The 17,850-nt window shown below is 37.8% G+C and overlaps 2 protein-coding genes across 2 annotated transcripts; both read left to right on the top strand.

Annotated features, from left to right (window-relative positions):
* Positions 1–4,039: 4,039 nt before the first annotated feature.
* On the top strand, positions 4,040–11,430 carry LOC306867846 (SWI/SNF-related matrix-associated actin-dependent regulator of chromatin subfamily D member 1). Its single transcript, XM_079413763.1, has 13 exons — positions 4,040–4,275; positions 5,652–5,824; positions 5,920–5,962; positions 6,121–6,243; positions 6,345–6,467; positions 6,554–6,670; positions 6,806–6,907; positions 7,058–7,219; positions 8,201–8,298; positions 8,378–8,513; positions 9,390–9,512; positions 10,017–10,118; positions 10,226–11,430. Exons 1-13 carry the CDS (start codon positions 4,099–4,101, stop codon positions 10,277–10,279), a joined length of 1,533 nt encoding a protein of 510 aa, XP_079269889.1. The 5' UTR covers positions 4,040–4,098; the 3' UTR covers positions 10,280–11,430.
* A 2,227-nt stretch (positions 11,431–13,657) lies between these two features.
* LOC306867857 (glycerol-3-phosphate dehydrogenase [NAD(+)], cytoplasmic) lies at positions 13,658–17,175 on the top strand. Its single transcript, XM_079413779.1, has 8 exons — positions 13,658–13,812; positions 14,707–14,884; positions 15,078–15,218; positions 15,304–15,442; positions 15,561–15,673; positions 15,744–15,980; positions 16,064–16,170; positions 16,496–17,175. The coding sequence occupies exons 1-8, from the start codon at positions 13,772–13,774 to the stop codon at positions 16,590–16,592; spliced, it is 1,053 nt and encodes a 350-aa protein (XP_079269905.1). The 5' UTR covers positions 13,658–13,771; the 3' UTR covers positions 16,593–17,175.
* Positions 17,176–17,850: the final 675 nt, after the last annotated feature.

Genomic DNA, 17,850 nt, shown 5'->3' with positions numbered 1-17,850 from the left:
TGTGAAGAAAAAACAAACAAAAAACAAAAAAACAGGCCAGACAACTATACTAACCAGCATTATTCTAAGGGAAAAAGTTCATTTTTTTCTTGCAAGTTATTTAAAAAATGAAACTTTCATATATTTTAGATTCATTGCATGTAAAGTAAAACATTTAATTTTGATGCTGATGAAAGTCAAAAATCAGTATCTCAAAATATTAGAATATTTACATTTGAGTTTCAATTAATGACCATCCCTACAGAATAAATTCCGGGTATCTCTTGTTCTTTGAAACCACAATAATGGAGAAGACTGTTGACTTGGCAATGATCCAGAAGACAATCACTGACGTCCTCCACAAACAGGGTAAGTCACAGAAGGTCATTACTGAAAGGTGTGGCTGTTCACAGAGTGCTGTATCAAAGCATATTAAATGCAAAGTTGACTGGAAGGAAGAATTTGGGGAGAAAAAAGTGCACAAGTAACAGGGATGACCGCAAGCTTGAGAATACTGTCAAGCAAAGCCGATTCAAACACTTGGGAGAGCTTCACAAGGAGTGGACTGAAGCTGGAGTCAGTGCATCAAGAGTCTCCACGCTCAGACGTCTTCAGGAAAAGGGCTACCAAGCCACTTCTGAACCAGAGACAACGTCAGAAGCGTCTTACCTGGGCTGTGGAGAAAAAGAACTGGACTGTTGCTCAGTGGTCCAAAGTCCTCTTTTCAGATGAAAGTAAATTTTGCATTTCATTTGGAAATCAAGGTCCCAGAGTCTGGCGGAAGAGTGGAGAGGCACAGAATCCATGTTGCTTGAAGTCCAGTGTGAAGTTTCCACAGTCAGAGATGATTTGGGCTGCCATGTCATCTGCTGGTGTTGGTCCACTGTGTTTTCTGAAGTCCACAGTCAACGCAGCCATCTACCAGGAAATTTTAGAGCACTTCATGCTTCCTTCTGCTGACAAGCTTTATGGAGATGCTGATTTCATTTTCCAGCAGGACTTGACACCTGCCAACACTGCCAAAGGTACCAAAAGCTGGTTCAATGACCATGGTGTTACTGTGCTTGATTGGTCAGAAAACTCGCCTGACCGGAACCCCATAGAGAATCTATGGGGTATTGTCAAGAGGAAGATGAGAGACACCAGACCCAACAATGCAGATGAATTACTGAAATAAATTAACTTTTCCACGACATTCTAATTTATTGAGATGCACCTGTATATGACGCCCTTTGGTTCACGCTGTGGTGAGGTAAGCTTCTCTTTCAGCTCCGTCACAATTTAAGCTATTTAATTAACTATTTATGTTGATAACATATTATTATTTAAGTAAAATTATTCCTCATGATATGCAGACATGATATGAGATTATTAATGTGAGTTACTTCGAGTTTGTTTCGTATTTGTATGACTAATATATATGTGTGTGTGTGTGTATGTGTATGTATATATACTCAGTATATATATATATATATATATACAGTTGAAGTCAAAAGTTTACATACACCTTTCAGAATCTGCAAAATGTGAATTATTTTACCAAAATAAGAGGGATCATACAAAATTCATGCTATTGTTTATTTAGTACTGACCTGAATAAGATATTTCACATAAAAGATAAATATAGTCCACAAGAGAAAATAATAGTTGAATTTATAAAAATGAACCCGTTCAAAAGTTTACATGATTCTTAATACTGTGTTGTTACATGAATGATGTATGATGTAATGAAAGTTTTGATATATTTACGGTAAGAAATTTGCAAGATATCTTCATGGAACATGATCTTTACTTAATATCCTAATGATTTTTGGCATAAAATAAATATTGATAATTTTGACCCATACAATGTATTGTTGGCTATTGCTACAAATATACCCCAGCGACTTAAGACTGGTTTTGTGCTCCAGAGTCATATAAGTATGTTTTTGTTTGTTTTTAATAGTTCTAATGTCAACTATGTCAACTATCTCATTAAATTGCATCATGTGATGTATGGTTGTTTTCAATATACAGAAAATGACAACCATATTATATCAGCTGCTGGAATCTCATAATTTGTGGGCAATATGGGCATAGCATCTAATACGTTAAAATGTCTTAACATCTGAGCTTGTGGAAAGAACTGAGTTTGAACTTAATTCACTTCAACACTTAGCTCCTTTTTTTTAACCAGTAACAATTTAGTATAGAAATATCTGAGATGTCTTCATTTTGTGTTGATATATAGCTTCGGCCCAGTCATCTTTGAAAGATAGAGCTTTAGCAGGAAATCTTTACCTTGATTTTAGTGAGTCTTGACAAGAAAAGGAGTGTTAAATGGCCATATATGAAGGTATATTTGATACGCATATTTGTGATTATTGATCAGAAGTGTGGGTGAAAAGTAGGCCACCTGTTATATAGCACAAATGAGATCCAACAAAGCCTACTGTTTTCTAATATCTACATATCTTTTTTTATGAAGTCTCAATAACAAAGCATCTTCTTTTATCACAAGTGAAGGGAGAATAAACCTTGTAAAGAGGTTTTCTGCAACATAAACTGAGGGGACTGAAATGAAAACCAGCTCTTTATTTTCTAATGAGAAGAAGCAGGCAGGGGGTCTGATCATCTTGTTCTTGTTTCATACTGCTGTACATGCTGCGACTAATTGCTCGAAATTAGTACAAGTTCATTCCTGCTCACATTTACAGTATAATGACAAACATGTATGTTATTAGTGTTTGAGAGCTGTACTTCCATAAGTGTGATACTTCAACCAAAGACTGCCAGAAACTGGAAATATTAGGGGGTAAAATAAAAGTTTTCTTTTTTTTTTTAAAGGCTAAGAGGGTAATTATTTCTCTGTAGTCTCCATGGAAAGATTTTACCAGGAATGCATCACACCTCATGCACATATATTTGCGCAACGAATTAAGGGATTGATTTTAGAGTGCACTAATGGGAAAGAGTTTAATGATATCATCAGAGTGTTTGTGACTGCTGAAGTGTGACTTAAGGACGCTGGCGCGGTCGGCAGGAAGCTGATCAGCTCTGTTAATCAACCGCAGTGAGTGCTTATTTGAACCACTTTGTGCGTGTATAAATCTATGCATTAGGATGTACGCCCAAATGTCAAAATGAAGGACATAGAGAGATAGATGCTTGACTTCTAATTGATCTGATGTGATTCTGATCATTTAAAAAAAGTCATTTTAACCATTCAGAGTTTTGCGTTTTATTCATGCAACCCCATAGATGACCTTTGACCCTTCCTTTTAAGGCTCTCCTCTTTTATGTTATTGTTTTTATTTACAAAACTCACAATTCAAATGTCTAAGAAAGTGATGAAGCACACATTTAAAAGAAAAATGACTGTGATGTTAATACTTTATTTTCATATCAGAAATATTCGATCATCTGAAATGCAAGTCTGACAACTGTTTATGGGTGTTTGTCTCCCTCTTTTGGATATAGTGTGCATGGATTCACATCCATTTGGGCTAATAAAATATTTGCAATATTTACTTTTTATTTTATTTTTATTTATATTTTATTAAATAAAATCAATCAATTAAAATATCTATATATATATATTTATTTGTTATATATATTTTTGTATGTGTGTGTGTGTGTGTGTGTATATATATTAGTTTTTAATAATAAAATATAAACCAAAAGCCAGTGGGAGAAAAAAAAAATAAGGTTAAACACTAGTTGTTTTTGACTTTTCAAAGATTTTTATACACGTCAAAGACATAACATAGGCCTATAAATGATAGTTAATAAAGAGAAAGATAAGAAATGTTACTTAGAATAACAAGTACCAATTTACTGAAATGGCATTTTGAGTCAGAAAAAAATTATATAGTAGTAAATTATTTATAAAAAAAAAATAATAATAATAATAAAATACAAAAATAATATTTTAATACCGTTTTTTTCTGAGAAAGCTCGTTCCAAAAATCTAAATATATACCTAATAAATATTCTTCAGATGTCTTCTGTGCGCAAGCGGGATCTCTCTTCACATCTCGCGAGACTCCGTCACGGTTCGTCGTTGGTTTTCTTCAGCTCTCGCGAGACTCGTTCAGATCTCACCGGTGGTGTACCGTCTGTTTGCGGCTCGCGGAGAAGATGGCGGCGCGTAGTGGATTTCAGCCTGCGACACCCGGAGGCGGCGGAGCACCGATGGGACCCGGACCGCCGGTAGCCGTTGCAGGGCCCGGAATGGGTCCCGGTACGCCCTCAGGACGGATGGGGCCCGGCGGCCCGCAGAACCATATGTATCGATCACCGATGCCCGTATACCCGGTAAGGCGCGAGGAGAACAAAGAAGCAGCCGATTCTAAACCGAGAGGATTGGTTTTAATGTTTGCATGCAGGATCTGTAGGTTTAATCAATGCATAATACATTCAGACTATTTGGAATTAATTTTAAACAGTTTTAAAATGAGAATGTCTAATATTATTTTGCGCGCGTCCAGTGTTGTTTCTATGACTGGGTCACTGCAAGGCATTAAACTCCACATGATTCCCATTAATAACTACAACAGATGAGTTTTTTGAATTCCACTTATAATCTGCATGAAGAAAATGTAATCACCCGTTAATTTTGATGATATTAAGAGAGTTTCAGCAGAAAAACTTAGATTTGTATGACACTGGGGCCTACAAGAACACCATCCAGGTGGGTTTGGTTGCATTGGTTGCCAGTGTAACGTTATTTGTATAAACGTTACAAATCATATATTATGTACGCAGCGTGCTTCAGACCACCAGTGGAGAGAGATACTTAAGTTTAACGTTTTTCAGGTGGAATGCCAATTTTTAATTCATTATACTTTAAGCAAACAGGTAAAGTGAGAAGTTGAATGATCATGTTCTTCAGCATGTTTTGAGACGTCTTGAGCTTTAGTGAAGAGTCAGATGATCAGCAATGCTTGTTTTATTAGTGACCCAGAAACTAACCAACATTTGTGTGATTGTTGTGACTTCAGCATTCAAAAAGTTACTTTTAGGGCCACTGAAAGGCTGTTGTGTTGGTCAAGGATTGTAGATTGTATCACAGGTTTCACATTTAGGGCGAAAAATGTTGAGAATTTGTTCTGGCCACATCTTTCATTCAAGGATGTATTATTATTTTGTGAACTTCAGCGAAACCTTGAACACAGGGACTCTTTTGTTTAGGAGAAAAGCAATAGTTTTCTCGCCATGCATTTTTGTCCAGGTTAGCATTTACATTCTCCAGTTTTTGAGATTCAAGGTTATTTATGATTCATAAAGTAATTAACACACTATATTTTTGGGGGGACTTGATAAATGAACTCGACAGCTTGTGCACTTTTAAGTGCCCTTTTCAAGCATGAATATACTCCAATATTTGGCTCAATTTGAAGGAACCAACTGGTGCTGTTTAACAGAATAAAACACTAAATGCTTTGGTTGTTATAATGACCGCAATATAAAATCCAAGAATTTTCTAAGCATTTTTATTTTCTATCATTAAATCCTTATTATATGTATTGTAATTTGGTCATGTATTGATTTGTGCTGTGCTATATGATCATTCTTATTGCTTTATCATATTGCTCTGTAAATACAAAGCCAAAACAAGAATTCACATCACAACAGCCGATCTCCTGCTTTTTGTCCATTTGGATAACTGTCCTTCACTGCTGCCTTTGCAGAGACCAGGAATGCCTCCAGCCAATCGTATGACCCCTCAGGGACCCTCCATGGGACCCCCAGGTTACGGGGCCAGTCCAGTGTCCCGCCCCGGTATGCCAGTCATGGACCCGTCTCGCAAGCGACCGCCGCCAAATCAGATCCAACAGGTCCAGCAACAGAATCGCAACCAACAGTAAGTCCAATTAATACTTCATTTGATGATTAAGTAACAGAATTTATTTGAAGTGCTTAAATAGATCCATCACTCAATGTTCTTTTTCATTTCAGTGCCAAGAAGAAGAAAATGGCAGATAAAATCCTACCTCAGAGAGTAAGTGGCCATGAAATCTGTTAGTTGTAACTCACCAAATGTGTCTGAAGATTAATTTGTACAGTACAAGCCTTGATTATTTCAGAATATGGATTCTCAACAGAATATGGTACAAAAAGCTGTAAATGATCTTGATTTTCTCTGTGGCTTTATTTCAGATCAGAGAGCTTGTTCCTGAGTCTCAGGCGTACATGGACCTGCTGGCGTTTGAGAGGAAGCTCGACCAGACCATCATGCGCAAAAGACTCGATATTCAGGAAGCTCTCAAAAGACCCATCAAGGTACATTCAGATTCTTCACCAACATTGTCCTGACTCCTTGCGGCTGAGCTTCCATCTTGAGCTACAATTGTTTGAAAGATGACACTGTTTGTTTTGTGCAGCAAAAAAGAAAACTTCGGATATTTATCTCCAACACCTTCAACCCTGCCAAACCGGATGCAGAGGACGGCGAAGGAACCGTTGCATCTTGGGAGTTGCGTGTGGAGGGACGACTTCTTGAAGACGTAAGCGAGATTCTGTCATCTCACAGGCATGCAAGTCGAACTCTTTATAGTTTGTAATTTCTGAAAACTGTGTTTATCTGTCTCAGACTGCTGTGTCCAAGTATGAAGCCACCAAGCAGAAGAGGAAGTTTTCTTCTTTTTTCAAGTCTTTAGTGATTGAGTTGGACAAAGACTTATATGGACCTGACAATCATTTGGTGGAGGTGAGATGCAGAAATGTGCATTTCTCAACTGTAGTGCTTCAAACTTAGTATACTGATGTACTGTCCACTAGATCTCTTGTATTGCCAGTTTAGTGCCATTTGTCAGTTATTAAAGTGTCTTTGTCTTATTTCCAGTGGCACCGAACAGCCACGACTCAGGAGACAGATGGATTTCAGGTGAAGAGGCCTGGAGATGTTGGCGTCCGCTGTACTGTACTGCTCATGCTGGACTACCAGGTGATGACAAACACAAATTGTATACATAATGCATGAAGTATGCTATTTCAAACTTAGCCCTTGCTGTTTTTCACAAGCAGGTGGCACCACTCCACATTATTAGTAAATGTGAGTAACTTTGACTAATGGGACAAACTGTTATTTTTCTAGCCTCCTCAGTTTAAGTTGGACCCCAGACTTGCCCGGTTGCTGGGGATCCACACTCAAACGCGGCCCGTGATCATTCAGGCTCTGTGGCAGTACGTGAAGACCCACAAACTCCAGGACCCTCATGAACGAGAGTTCATTAACTGTGATAAATACCTCCAGCAGGTAACAAACATTAGAGTTTGTCTTTTGAAGTTTTTACCTCAGTAATCTCAATTCTCTTAAACTGGAAATGCCTGCTTAGACTTGACTGCAGAAAGTAGCGTATAAGCTAGCTGTTCACAATATTACTTTTTCAGATTCTCTTGCTTTTTTTGTGTTCTGTAGGAGTCAGGTGGATTTTGCAGTTTATATGTGTGCTGCCAGAGGCTTAAAAGTTGGTTAAAATCATCTTTTATCCAGGACAGTAGCTGTAATGCTAATGGCTTTTGGTCGTTAGGAAATTTGTTTTGTTTTTTCTTGTTCTTGATGTTTGAAATCCAATAATTGTTGGTGGTTCTTGTTCTAAATGTATGAAACCCAATAATTTAGTGTTGTCCTAGTTTAAGATCTTTGAAACCCACTAATTGTTGGTCCTTCTAAATCTGTGAAACCCCAAAATTGACATTTTGCCTCAATGAAGATCTTTGCAACTGATTAGTTGCTTTTTCCCCTCGTTCAAGACCTTGGAAGCCCAATAGTTGTCAGTTCTCCTCGTTCTAGATGTTTCAAACCTGATAATTGTAGATTCTCCTCATTTGAGTTGCCATATTACACAAAAATGGTCAGTTCTCCTTAGTAATATTGTTTTTGAAATATAAGATTACCCAATAACCCCAGTTCTTTTCATTCTAGATATTTAAAATAATAATAATTGGTTCTGATTCAAGGTAATTATTAATAATTGTTGGTTCTCCTCGTTCAAGATCTTTGAAACCTGATCATTGTAGGTTTAAGATATTTAAAATCCAAAATTCTCAGTTCTCCTTGTTAAATATTTGCCTAGTTACCTCAGTTCTTCTCACTCTAGATCTTTGAAACCCAAAACGGTCAGTTCCCATTCAAGATCTTGTCAGTTCTCACTCAAGATTTCTGTAAACCAATACTTTTTGGTTCTCCTAATTCAAGATCTTTGAAACCCAATAGTTCGATTCTCATTTATTTTAGATCTTTGAATCCCAGCGGATGAAGTTTTCTGAAATTCCTCAACGGCTGCATGCACTACTGATGCCCCCCGAGCCAATCATCATCAACCATGTCATAAGGTAACCATCACCCACTTGGTGTCACTCAGAATTGCTGTTTCTGCCTCATCTGTGACCTAAACATCCTTTTGTATCTCAGCGTGGATCCTAATGACCAGAAGAAGACTGCGTGCTACGATATAGACGTGGAGGTGGACGACACCCTGAAGACCCAGATGAACTCTTTCCTGCTTTCCACGGCCAGTCAGCAAGAGATTGCAGGCCTCGACAACAAGGTATGCAAGTTTCACATATGGCCGAAAGCCTCCAAAGTGGCGTCTTTGTTCTGGCTGGACAAACAGTATTCAAAGTGCTCGGGACATCACTGCAGGGGAGCGCTCTGCCGTTGCCTTTGAACTGATGTTTTGCTGCTCATCCTGTGCTTGTCTGCTGCATATCAAAGTGGCTCTTGGTCTGAATGTTTTCAAATGGTTTTGTTGTGGATAGAAGCCAGGGAGTGGTCCAGGAAAAAGCATCCTGCTTTCTGTTAGCTCTGGACATGTTTAATTTTATTCTTATCTGTTTGTTAAGTGGTCTAGTAACCACTTCAGGAATAGCAACCAGACTTACTGTGGATACATTGTTGCCACAGTTACTCCATGCTTGATGTAATCATGGTTTTCGGCTCGAGTGATTGTGAATAGGTTGAATTGCTAAGACAAATCAGCTGTGGGTTAAAGTTCAGTTCCTTAGGGTTCCTTTGTAATTTCAACAACAATGCACTCAATCCAAAGTGGAATTGTAATTCATTGGGTGATTATTATATTATCAGCATGTTGACCTTCAGGCTTTGCAACTTTCACACACATATTTGAGCCATTTTTTTTGCTGTTTCCCTTTGACCCAGTTGAGCCACTAGTTTGCAACAGTCAAAATGTGTCCTTCACAGTCAGTGGTTGACCTTTGTATTTAGTGCCAGTTTATGTTTATGAAATATCAGACTGCAGTAAAACCTGTCTGATGTTAAGCAAGATGGAGTGTGATTGCTCTTATACAACAGTTCAAAAAATAACTTTATATTGAGTACACATCCAAACTAGTGAACCAGAACTACGGTAACTGTTGTATAATTGTAATCATGATCCCTCATTTATGTTTGTGCGTTCTCTCAGATCCATGAGACCATTGAAACCATTAACCAGCTGAAGACTCAAAGGGAGTTCATGTTGAGCTTCGCACGAGACCCGCAGGGCTTCATCAACGACTGGCTCCAGTCGCAGTGCCGAGACTTGAAGGTGAGTCCAAATACTTTAAGAAGTAGAGGCATTACCACACTTTTTACCCTAGTTCCATGATAACGCCATGTTTTATGGATACGTGAATTTGGAAGTTCTATTTTATCTTATAAAACCTGCAGGGTTCATAAATGCTTCCGCTAAGTTCTTAGTTTGCTTGTCGGAAGAGGTTGTTTAACCTTCGCCCAGAGCTGTAGTCTTTCTCCATCTGACTGTTTGCTCAGCTGAGTGTTACTTAGTGGACTGACTGGAGTTGTAATGACTGTGGGGGTTGGGAGGGTGTTTCACAGGCATTTGTATGGGATGCTGAATTTCTAAACAGCTACGGAAAATAAAGCTTGCAACCGTTTGCTCAATCATAATTGAACAGTCTAAAAATATAGCATCTGTTGCGAAGCAGCTGCATGTATTTCGTTGCAGAAAGTGTGTTGCTCCAGACAAAAGCCATTAATCAGTAACCGTTACATCTTGTTTTGCTGATGTCTGATTTTGGCACCCTTGCAGACGATGACGGATGTGGTTGGAAACCCGGAAGAGGAGAGGAGAGCCGAGTTCTACTTCCAACCCTGGGCTCAGGAGGCTGTGTGCCGATATTTCTATTCAAAGGTGATGCTTTACACTTGTTCAGCCGCTGTGAAATATTTGAAATCTCAAAGGTTGTATGGAAAATCACTCTTCTTTTATTGACGTTTCTCTCAATCTCGTTCTCTTAGGTTCAGCAAAGGAGACAGGAGCTGGAACAGGCTCTTGGTATTCGAAACACATAAGCAAGCTCGTGGCCGTTACGACACAGGACCAGAGGGGGTTCTGGGTAGCAAATGTCCTGCTGCTCAGTGCTGCAGATGCTGATCACTACAGTTATATTACAGTTTATCTTGTGCTGTCCTGCTGTAGCTGCCCAGGAATGACCCTTATACAGAAACAAACTTATTTTTGTTGTGACTCCGCAAACCCCGTTGCCTGCTGTCATCCTTATTTTTACATATTTTACGGTTCCCATGTGACTGAACGTTTGTCAAGGTGATTTTGCGATGCTGTCACTTTGGAAAATGTAGTTTTTCGACTAAACTGACAGGCTTTGTTGGATAATGCTCTTGGACGTGCTAATGTTTGAGCCCATTCGCTGCTTTCCATATTAACCAATCAGTTGGAGGGGTCATTGTTTATTTTTGAAGTTATTGATATTGTCTTTGCTATTTTAATGTTCTCATAATATGAACTTTATGAAGATCTAGTCTAGTTAAGTATAGATGGCGGATAATGACGTAGTTTAGTACCTCAGCTCTGTGAAGATGAATTATTTGGAGGTAGTTCCTCAAGTCTGTTGGTGTTAAACGCGAGTTTACTGGTTAATGTTTTCTGCAACACTCAGTAAATAAGACTTTTTCAGAACTCCTCTGTTCAATAGTCGTTTTAGATCCACAAGATTAGATGTACTGCTGATCGACTTGTTTGATTATAGATCTTTTGGTCACAAGCTTCGTCCTGGACTGTAAAGTACTTCCAATCTAACCTCGCTGTGATGTATTAATAAATTTAGAGAATTGCCTTTATAGTTTTTTGGTTTGATTAATTATCGTCATTAAAGTCAACTTGTCACTCTGAAAGGACAACGTGAAAAAGCTGCCAAGGCAAGTACTAACCAACCATGGCTACTTACAAAATGTCTGGGAAAACGTTTTAATATTTTTTTAGATGCACTGCAGAGGCCATGGGTTCTTCCACTCAAGTAATTCAAAGCGTTTAGAAGTCAATAGCTAAAGACTTTAACATTCTGGGTAGTTTAAGTTTTAACTACATTTCGCTTTGGTTTTTATATCTTACAGTCTTGTTTTTCTTTATTTTCTTTAATGGACCAAATGTTGTATTTCTCTGTTAGCCCTTGTGTTATAATAAAGATAATCTTGTATCAATGCTGAACCCAGTGTAAAGTGTAATCTTTTTTTCTAAGGTGCTCAATAGAACTGCAAGCGGCAGATGCAGTATACGATTGCTAGTATCAAAATGCCAACTCTCTCACCACACATCCATTTTCTCACACACTGAAAAGTACCCTCAAATGAAAGCAAGTACATCCTTAGTTTAAACTCTAACGAGATATTGGTGAAACAGATTTGGCAACCTCTCCAATGTGTGTTAGTGTTTGTCAAAAGTTTCTATTTACAGCGTGTTTTTGTAGCAATGTGGCTAATCACACACATCTGTTGATTTCTTGAACACCTCTGATTGGCTCTTGCGTTCAGTTTAGTTAGATTCACTTTCCAAATTGCAGTGTCATAATGATAACTATAGCAATAGAAGGGAGACAAATATTTAGTGCATTACACATTGTAAATGCAGAGTAATAGATTAATAGGAAAATATTTGAATTTTGGTCTCAAAATGTTTTTTGTAATGATTTGTATAAATATTCTCACTGCATTGTGGTGACAAGTTATTAGGTTTATAGCACTGCAACAGTTATTGTACATGTTCTTGGACAAAACCTCACGGCCATGTCATACTTCACAACTAATGATGATATTGAATAAATGGCATTACAAACAAATTATAAAAAATAAAAAACTCAATTAAATAAGATCATGTTAAGTCTATTTTCTAATGTATCATCATCTGTAGCCTGTGTCTATTTCTGCAACAAGGGTGATTTGAAACAATTATCTTGCTTTTTTTTCTTTGAATGAACTGTTTGATTCAGCATGTTCTTTTGTGTTTCGGTGATTAAACCAAATGTTCTCAGTACTACAATAATGAAAACGTGTAGGCCTATATCTGTAATGAAAGCACGATATCTGATTTTGAAAATTTAAAATACCCCCATCCAAACCCCACCCTGCTCACTCCAACTTGAACTCAAAATTTGGCTTAACCAAATGTAAAATGAACACCTTTTAATCAAAACTAATTTGATGTGCTATCAAGCTTAACCTTTTAAGACCCTGCGGCCTCATATGAGGACATTATATTTTAGTGAATTTCTCTGAGACTATACATGTCACAGTTGTAAGTCTGGATGTCCTGTACAGAGCACATTCAGGGCTTTTCAGAGATCCCAAATGATTGGATGTTTCACCATGACCACTCCCTCTCCTTGGTCTTTAAATGTGTCTGAAATTAATTTAGTGACACTTATGGAAATATGATAATACTTTGTAATTATTTAAATCTAATTTTTAAATTGTGTGTCATAAATCAACATCTCAGGAAAATGTTATGGGGTTTCAAATCAAAATATGACTTTCTGTTATGAAACAGGATGTTGATATGAGGATCAGGATGATGTATGATATGCTCATATGAGGACATCGGGAATAAAAGCATTTTATTAAGCATATTAAGCATTTTGGGAGACATAACAAATGAATAGGGAATGAAATTATATTTCAATATTCTATGAAATATATATTTTTATGAAAATCTGGTCAATTACTACTCCCGTTATTACACTTTTTTCATTACATTTTGCCCCAAAAACACATTAATATGCAAATTAGATTTAGTTTATAGATACATATGAGAAAAAAACCCATTTATGCCATTTTACATACATTTTGCAGAAAGAAAAAAAGGTATATCGAATCATTCTGTTATAATTGAGAATCATCTTTATACAAAGTTTGGTTAAAAAAAAAAAAAATCTTGAACTAAAAATGTATTGGTGATTTTAAAATTCAATTGTTTTTGCCCATGCATGTTCATTCATGTCTTTTTAGTTTTTCAAAGAAATTGAGTCCCAATGTCCTCAACCGAGGACATAGCATTAGGCCTACTTATGAATGAAATGTGTTGCAAAACCATGGTTAATTTGTGGTTACCATGGTTTAACTAGTAACCATGTTTTTTTTGTAGCAAAACCATACTAATTTTCTCAAGGGTACACTTGCATTTCGTCGAACTATGTTTTCCTCAGGAGGAGTCTCGTGAGCGTCTGTTTCGTGCTTTTGTGATTTTATGTTTAAATGCTGTTGACTCTTTTCTTGCCTATTGCAACTTCGTGGTTTCGAGTCTTAAAGGCTGCTAAATCCCACATAATTTGCAAGCTAAATACAGTACGTATGATAGTTTCTAATAATAATAAATGATCGTCAGTACAGTCCTGTCTGGAGTTGCGCTCATGTATGAGAAGAAATCAGCCAATGCGCGTTAAGGGGAGTGAGGCGCGTTCACGGGCTATTTAAAAGCGCGCCCACGGGATCGTCTCCGGTCCGTCAGCGGCTCTCAAACACACCGAGGTCCTACAGCCGGGACAGACGCGCAGTATGGCGGCTAAGAAAGTCTGCATTATCGGCTCTGGCAACTGGTGCGTGATATTTACTCTGCGTGATTGTTTTATACTTTTTTTTTTTTTTGTTGCTGGTTTATGTTTATTAATGCAAAGGCTTAAGTGTATTTGGAAACAGCCTGTTTTGAGGCACAAACGGAATATTATTTTAGGAAGTTGAATAAATGCAGTATATGTTGCATGGCTTCCCTCTGCGGATATCAAGTATAAACCAGGAATACCTATGCTACTAATATTCTTGGAATATTGCAGATAACATGGACATGGATTTTTTTGAAAATTAAAATAATTTTATCATTTTTTACTAATCATTTATTACATTTATGCATTGCATTTAATGTCTAAATGTGCATTGTTTGGCTTGCTGGAGTTGCTGAGGTAATAGTTGCTGAGTAATGATTGACCCAGGTGTCCACTGGTCCTCATTAAGCAAAAAGTATTGGCTGCAGGCTTTTCTTTCTGACCCATAAACTTCAGGCTGTTTTATAGCATTGCAGATACTGAAGCAAAGCTGTAATATGATATGAACTGGATTATTATAATCCTCCATAATTAGTATTTTAATTGCATGTTTCATGCTTCCAGTGTTAGAGGATTATTAAGTTTATATTTAGAAGGATTTATTTATAATTGCAGACACCATTTTAAACATTTTATAATGTTTGAATATATTATTGTATTCAATAATAGTTACCAAAAACCAGTGACATGCAATAACCTGTTTTCAGATTCAGTGGAGTCAGGACTCGATCTGTAATTTAGAGAATGTGTGTGTCACAGTAATACAGTAATGAATCTGGTTCTTTTGTTAATTAAGTGTGTGTATGTAGAGTATGTGCAGATGCCATTACAGCAGCAGTATTGGCTGTTGTTAATCCATTATAGTTTGTCAAAGTTCTCTCATTTCTTCAGGGGTTCTGCCATTGCCAAGATAGTGGGCGCCAATGCAGCAAAATACAGCACATTTGAAAACACGGTGAACATGTGGGTGTTTGAGGAGATGGTCAACGGACGCAAACTCACTGAAATCATCAACACCGAACACGAGAATGTAAAATACTTGCCTGGACACAAGCTGCCGCCCAACGTGGTGAGAACATAAAGCATCTCTAGAATCCTTGAACCATTATTGCTGTTCACTTGCTAACAATGATCAATATAGTACTTCAATGGAAATTTAGATATTGAATAGTGAAATTCTGTAAGGAAGCCATGTTGAAACTCATGGAAAGTAACATTAAAGTGGTGTTTGATATAATAAATAAATGCCTGTTTTTCTTCAGCTGGCGGTTCCGGATCTGTTGGACGCAGTGAAGGGTACAGATATCCTCATTTTTGTTATCCCTCACCAATTTGTGTCCCGAGTCTGTGACACCATTAAGGGTCACATCAAAACGGACGCTGTGGGAATGTCCCTCATTAAGGTAAGTGTCTTACTTCATGTAATTACATTTCAGTTTGTATGTGGCCCTGCAGCACTGTTATACCAATGTGTGTGTGTTTCATAAGGGTGTGGATGAGGGTCCTGACGGACTGAAACTGATCTCTGATGTCATTAGGGAAAAACTCGGCATCACCATGACCGTGCTGATGGGAGCCAATCTGGCCAATGAGGTCGCTGATGAGAAATTTTGTGAAACTACCATTGGTAAGAACACAAAAATGGAAATATTATGTTTTGGTAATAATAACAGCTTATATATGCCACTATAACTATATACAGCCACTGTATTTCGTCAAGAAATCAATAATAATCTTGTGTTCAGGGTGTAAAAGCAAAGCTCACGGACCCCTGTTGAAGGAACTGATGCAAACACAAAACTTCCGTGTGACGGTGGTGGAAGAAGCTGACGTTGTGGAGATCTGTGGGGCGTTAAAGGTACATTTTCATTAAATTTCTGAAGCATTTAGTTGGATAAAAGCCAAGAGCTGATGTTTTTTTATTGTAGAATATTGTTGCAGTGGGCGCTGGTTTCTGTGATGGGCTGGACTTTGGTGACAACACCAAGGCCGCCGTGATCCGCTTGGGTTTGATGGAGATGATCGCCTTCGCTCGACTATTCTGCACGGCCAGTCCGGTTTCTCCCGCCACGTTTCTGGAGAGCTGCGGCGTCGCCGACCTCATCACCACCTGCTACGGAGGACGCAACCGCAAAATCGGAGAAGCGTTTGCTAGAACCGGGAAAGTATGTTTGCCCCTCAGGTTTGAACGTTACCTTATTTCTCTCGGTGTTCTTGTGCGGCGTTAAATATTTCGGTTTGTTGTCAGTCTATTGAGGAGCTTGAGAAGGAACTGCTGAATGGCCAGAAACTTCAAGGTCCAGCAACCGCAGCAGAAGTTCATCAGATCCTCAAACACAAAAACCTGGTGGAAAAGTAACTATCTTTGGGTTCTTCACAATCAGTGCTGGGTAGTAACTGATTACATTTAATCTGGATTTAATCTTTATATTTTATATCAGTTATGTACAAGATTATTTTATTTAAATCAGTGTGATGAGTTAGTTCAAAAGTAATCTAAATGTAGTCTGATTATGTTACCAAAAATGTGTAATGCAATGGATTAGGTTACTAACTACAAGTTTTTGTCATGTGATGGACTACAATTTGTAAGTCATCTACCCAGCACTGTTCACAATATGGGAGACATATGTTTGTCTCTTTTTCATGTATTTATGTCAAACTTTCTGTTTCTCTGCAGGTTCCCCCTGTTTAATGCAGTTTATCAGATCTGTTTCCATGGTCACCCAGTCAAAGAGTTCATCACCTGCCTACAGAACCATCCAGAACATATGTAAACATCATTATGGACATGGCTGTTTCAGTAGTATTTTCATTAACACAGTATGAAATATTTGTCTAAATGTTGTAAATTAACAGTACATGAGATTTTATTTCAGATGAAATACATTGCAAAGGAAGTTTGTCCTGTTTTAAAGACTCTCACAAAGTATTTTTAACATTTCCTGTTCTGTAATTTTCAGCCAATGACAAAGTGCCTTAAAGTTGAGCCCTCAAAAGCATTTATTTTCTGGAAAACAAAGCTTCTTTGTTCATGTGCCATTTAAAACCGATTTCATTCACTTTTTGGGGTTGTTTGTGAAATCATTAGTGATTGTAGATAAGACGAAGTTAACATTTGAGTCCAGTGTGTCTCTGTACATGATGATATTTCTCTCTAACACCGATGGAATGTGACCTTTACTTTCCAAAACTCTCTGACGCATATTCACCTTTAACCTTTTCTTGAGCGCAAGCAACTCCTTACCTAACACAAAATGGAGTATTTCAATTGCTAACGTTTGCAAACTGGACTGATCTAAATTGCTCTGCAGAACAGATCTAATATTTATATCAAATATTAAAGAAAATTGTCGATTGTGTGATTGAACTGTTTTGATTCCATGTTAGAAACATGTCAGGTTCATTTTTAAAATTTTCATATTCCAGGTGGGAAAGGCCAATTCTTAGTTTTGGGCCTGTGTCTTAATTTGATAATCAATAATAATAATTTAGCTGTTCCTCTGAGAACAGCAGCATCTATTAATAGCGCACGCTATTGAGTAAACCTAGTGCTATTTTTGGAGAGGCGATTTTCCGCTTTGAAAACTAGAGTGCTTGTGTTACCTCATTTAGCAAAATGTCCAGAAGAGCACATTATCCCTGCGTCCCAATGTGCATACTATCCACCCTATCTGCCCTAAATAGAATTGAAAATTACTACTATCACATAGAGTTTAGGATGGATGGTATGCACATTGGGACGCAGGCCATGTGTGTGATACTGTAGTGTAAACTACAGGGTGGGCCATTTATATGGATACACCGTAATAACATGGGAATGGTTGGTGATATTAAAGTCCTGTTTGTGGCACATTAGTCTATGTGAGGGGGCAAACTCCTCAAGATGGGTGGTGACCATGGTGGCCATTCAGAAGTCGGCCATCTTGGATGCAACTTTTGTTTTTTCAATAGGAAGAGGGCCATGTGACACATCAAACTTATTGGTAATGTCACAAGAAAAACAATGGTGTGCTTGGTTTCAACGTAACTTTA

Source organism: Barbus barbus, assembly GCF_936440315.1.
Source record: "Barbus barbus genome assembly, chromosome: 49".
NCBI lineage: Eukaryota > Metazoa > Chordata > Actinopteri > Cypriniformes > Cyprinidae > Barbus > Barbus barbus.
This window is presented reverse-complemented; position numbering and strand designations above follow the sequence as displayed.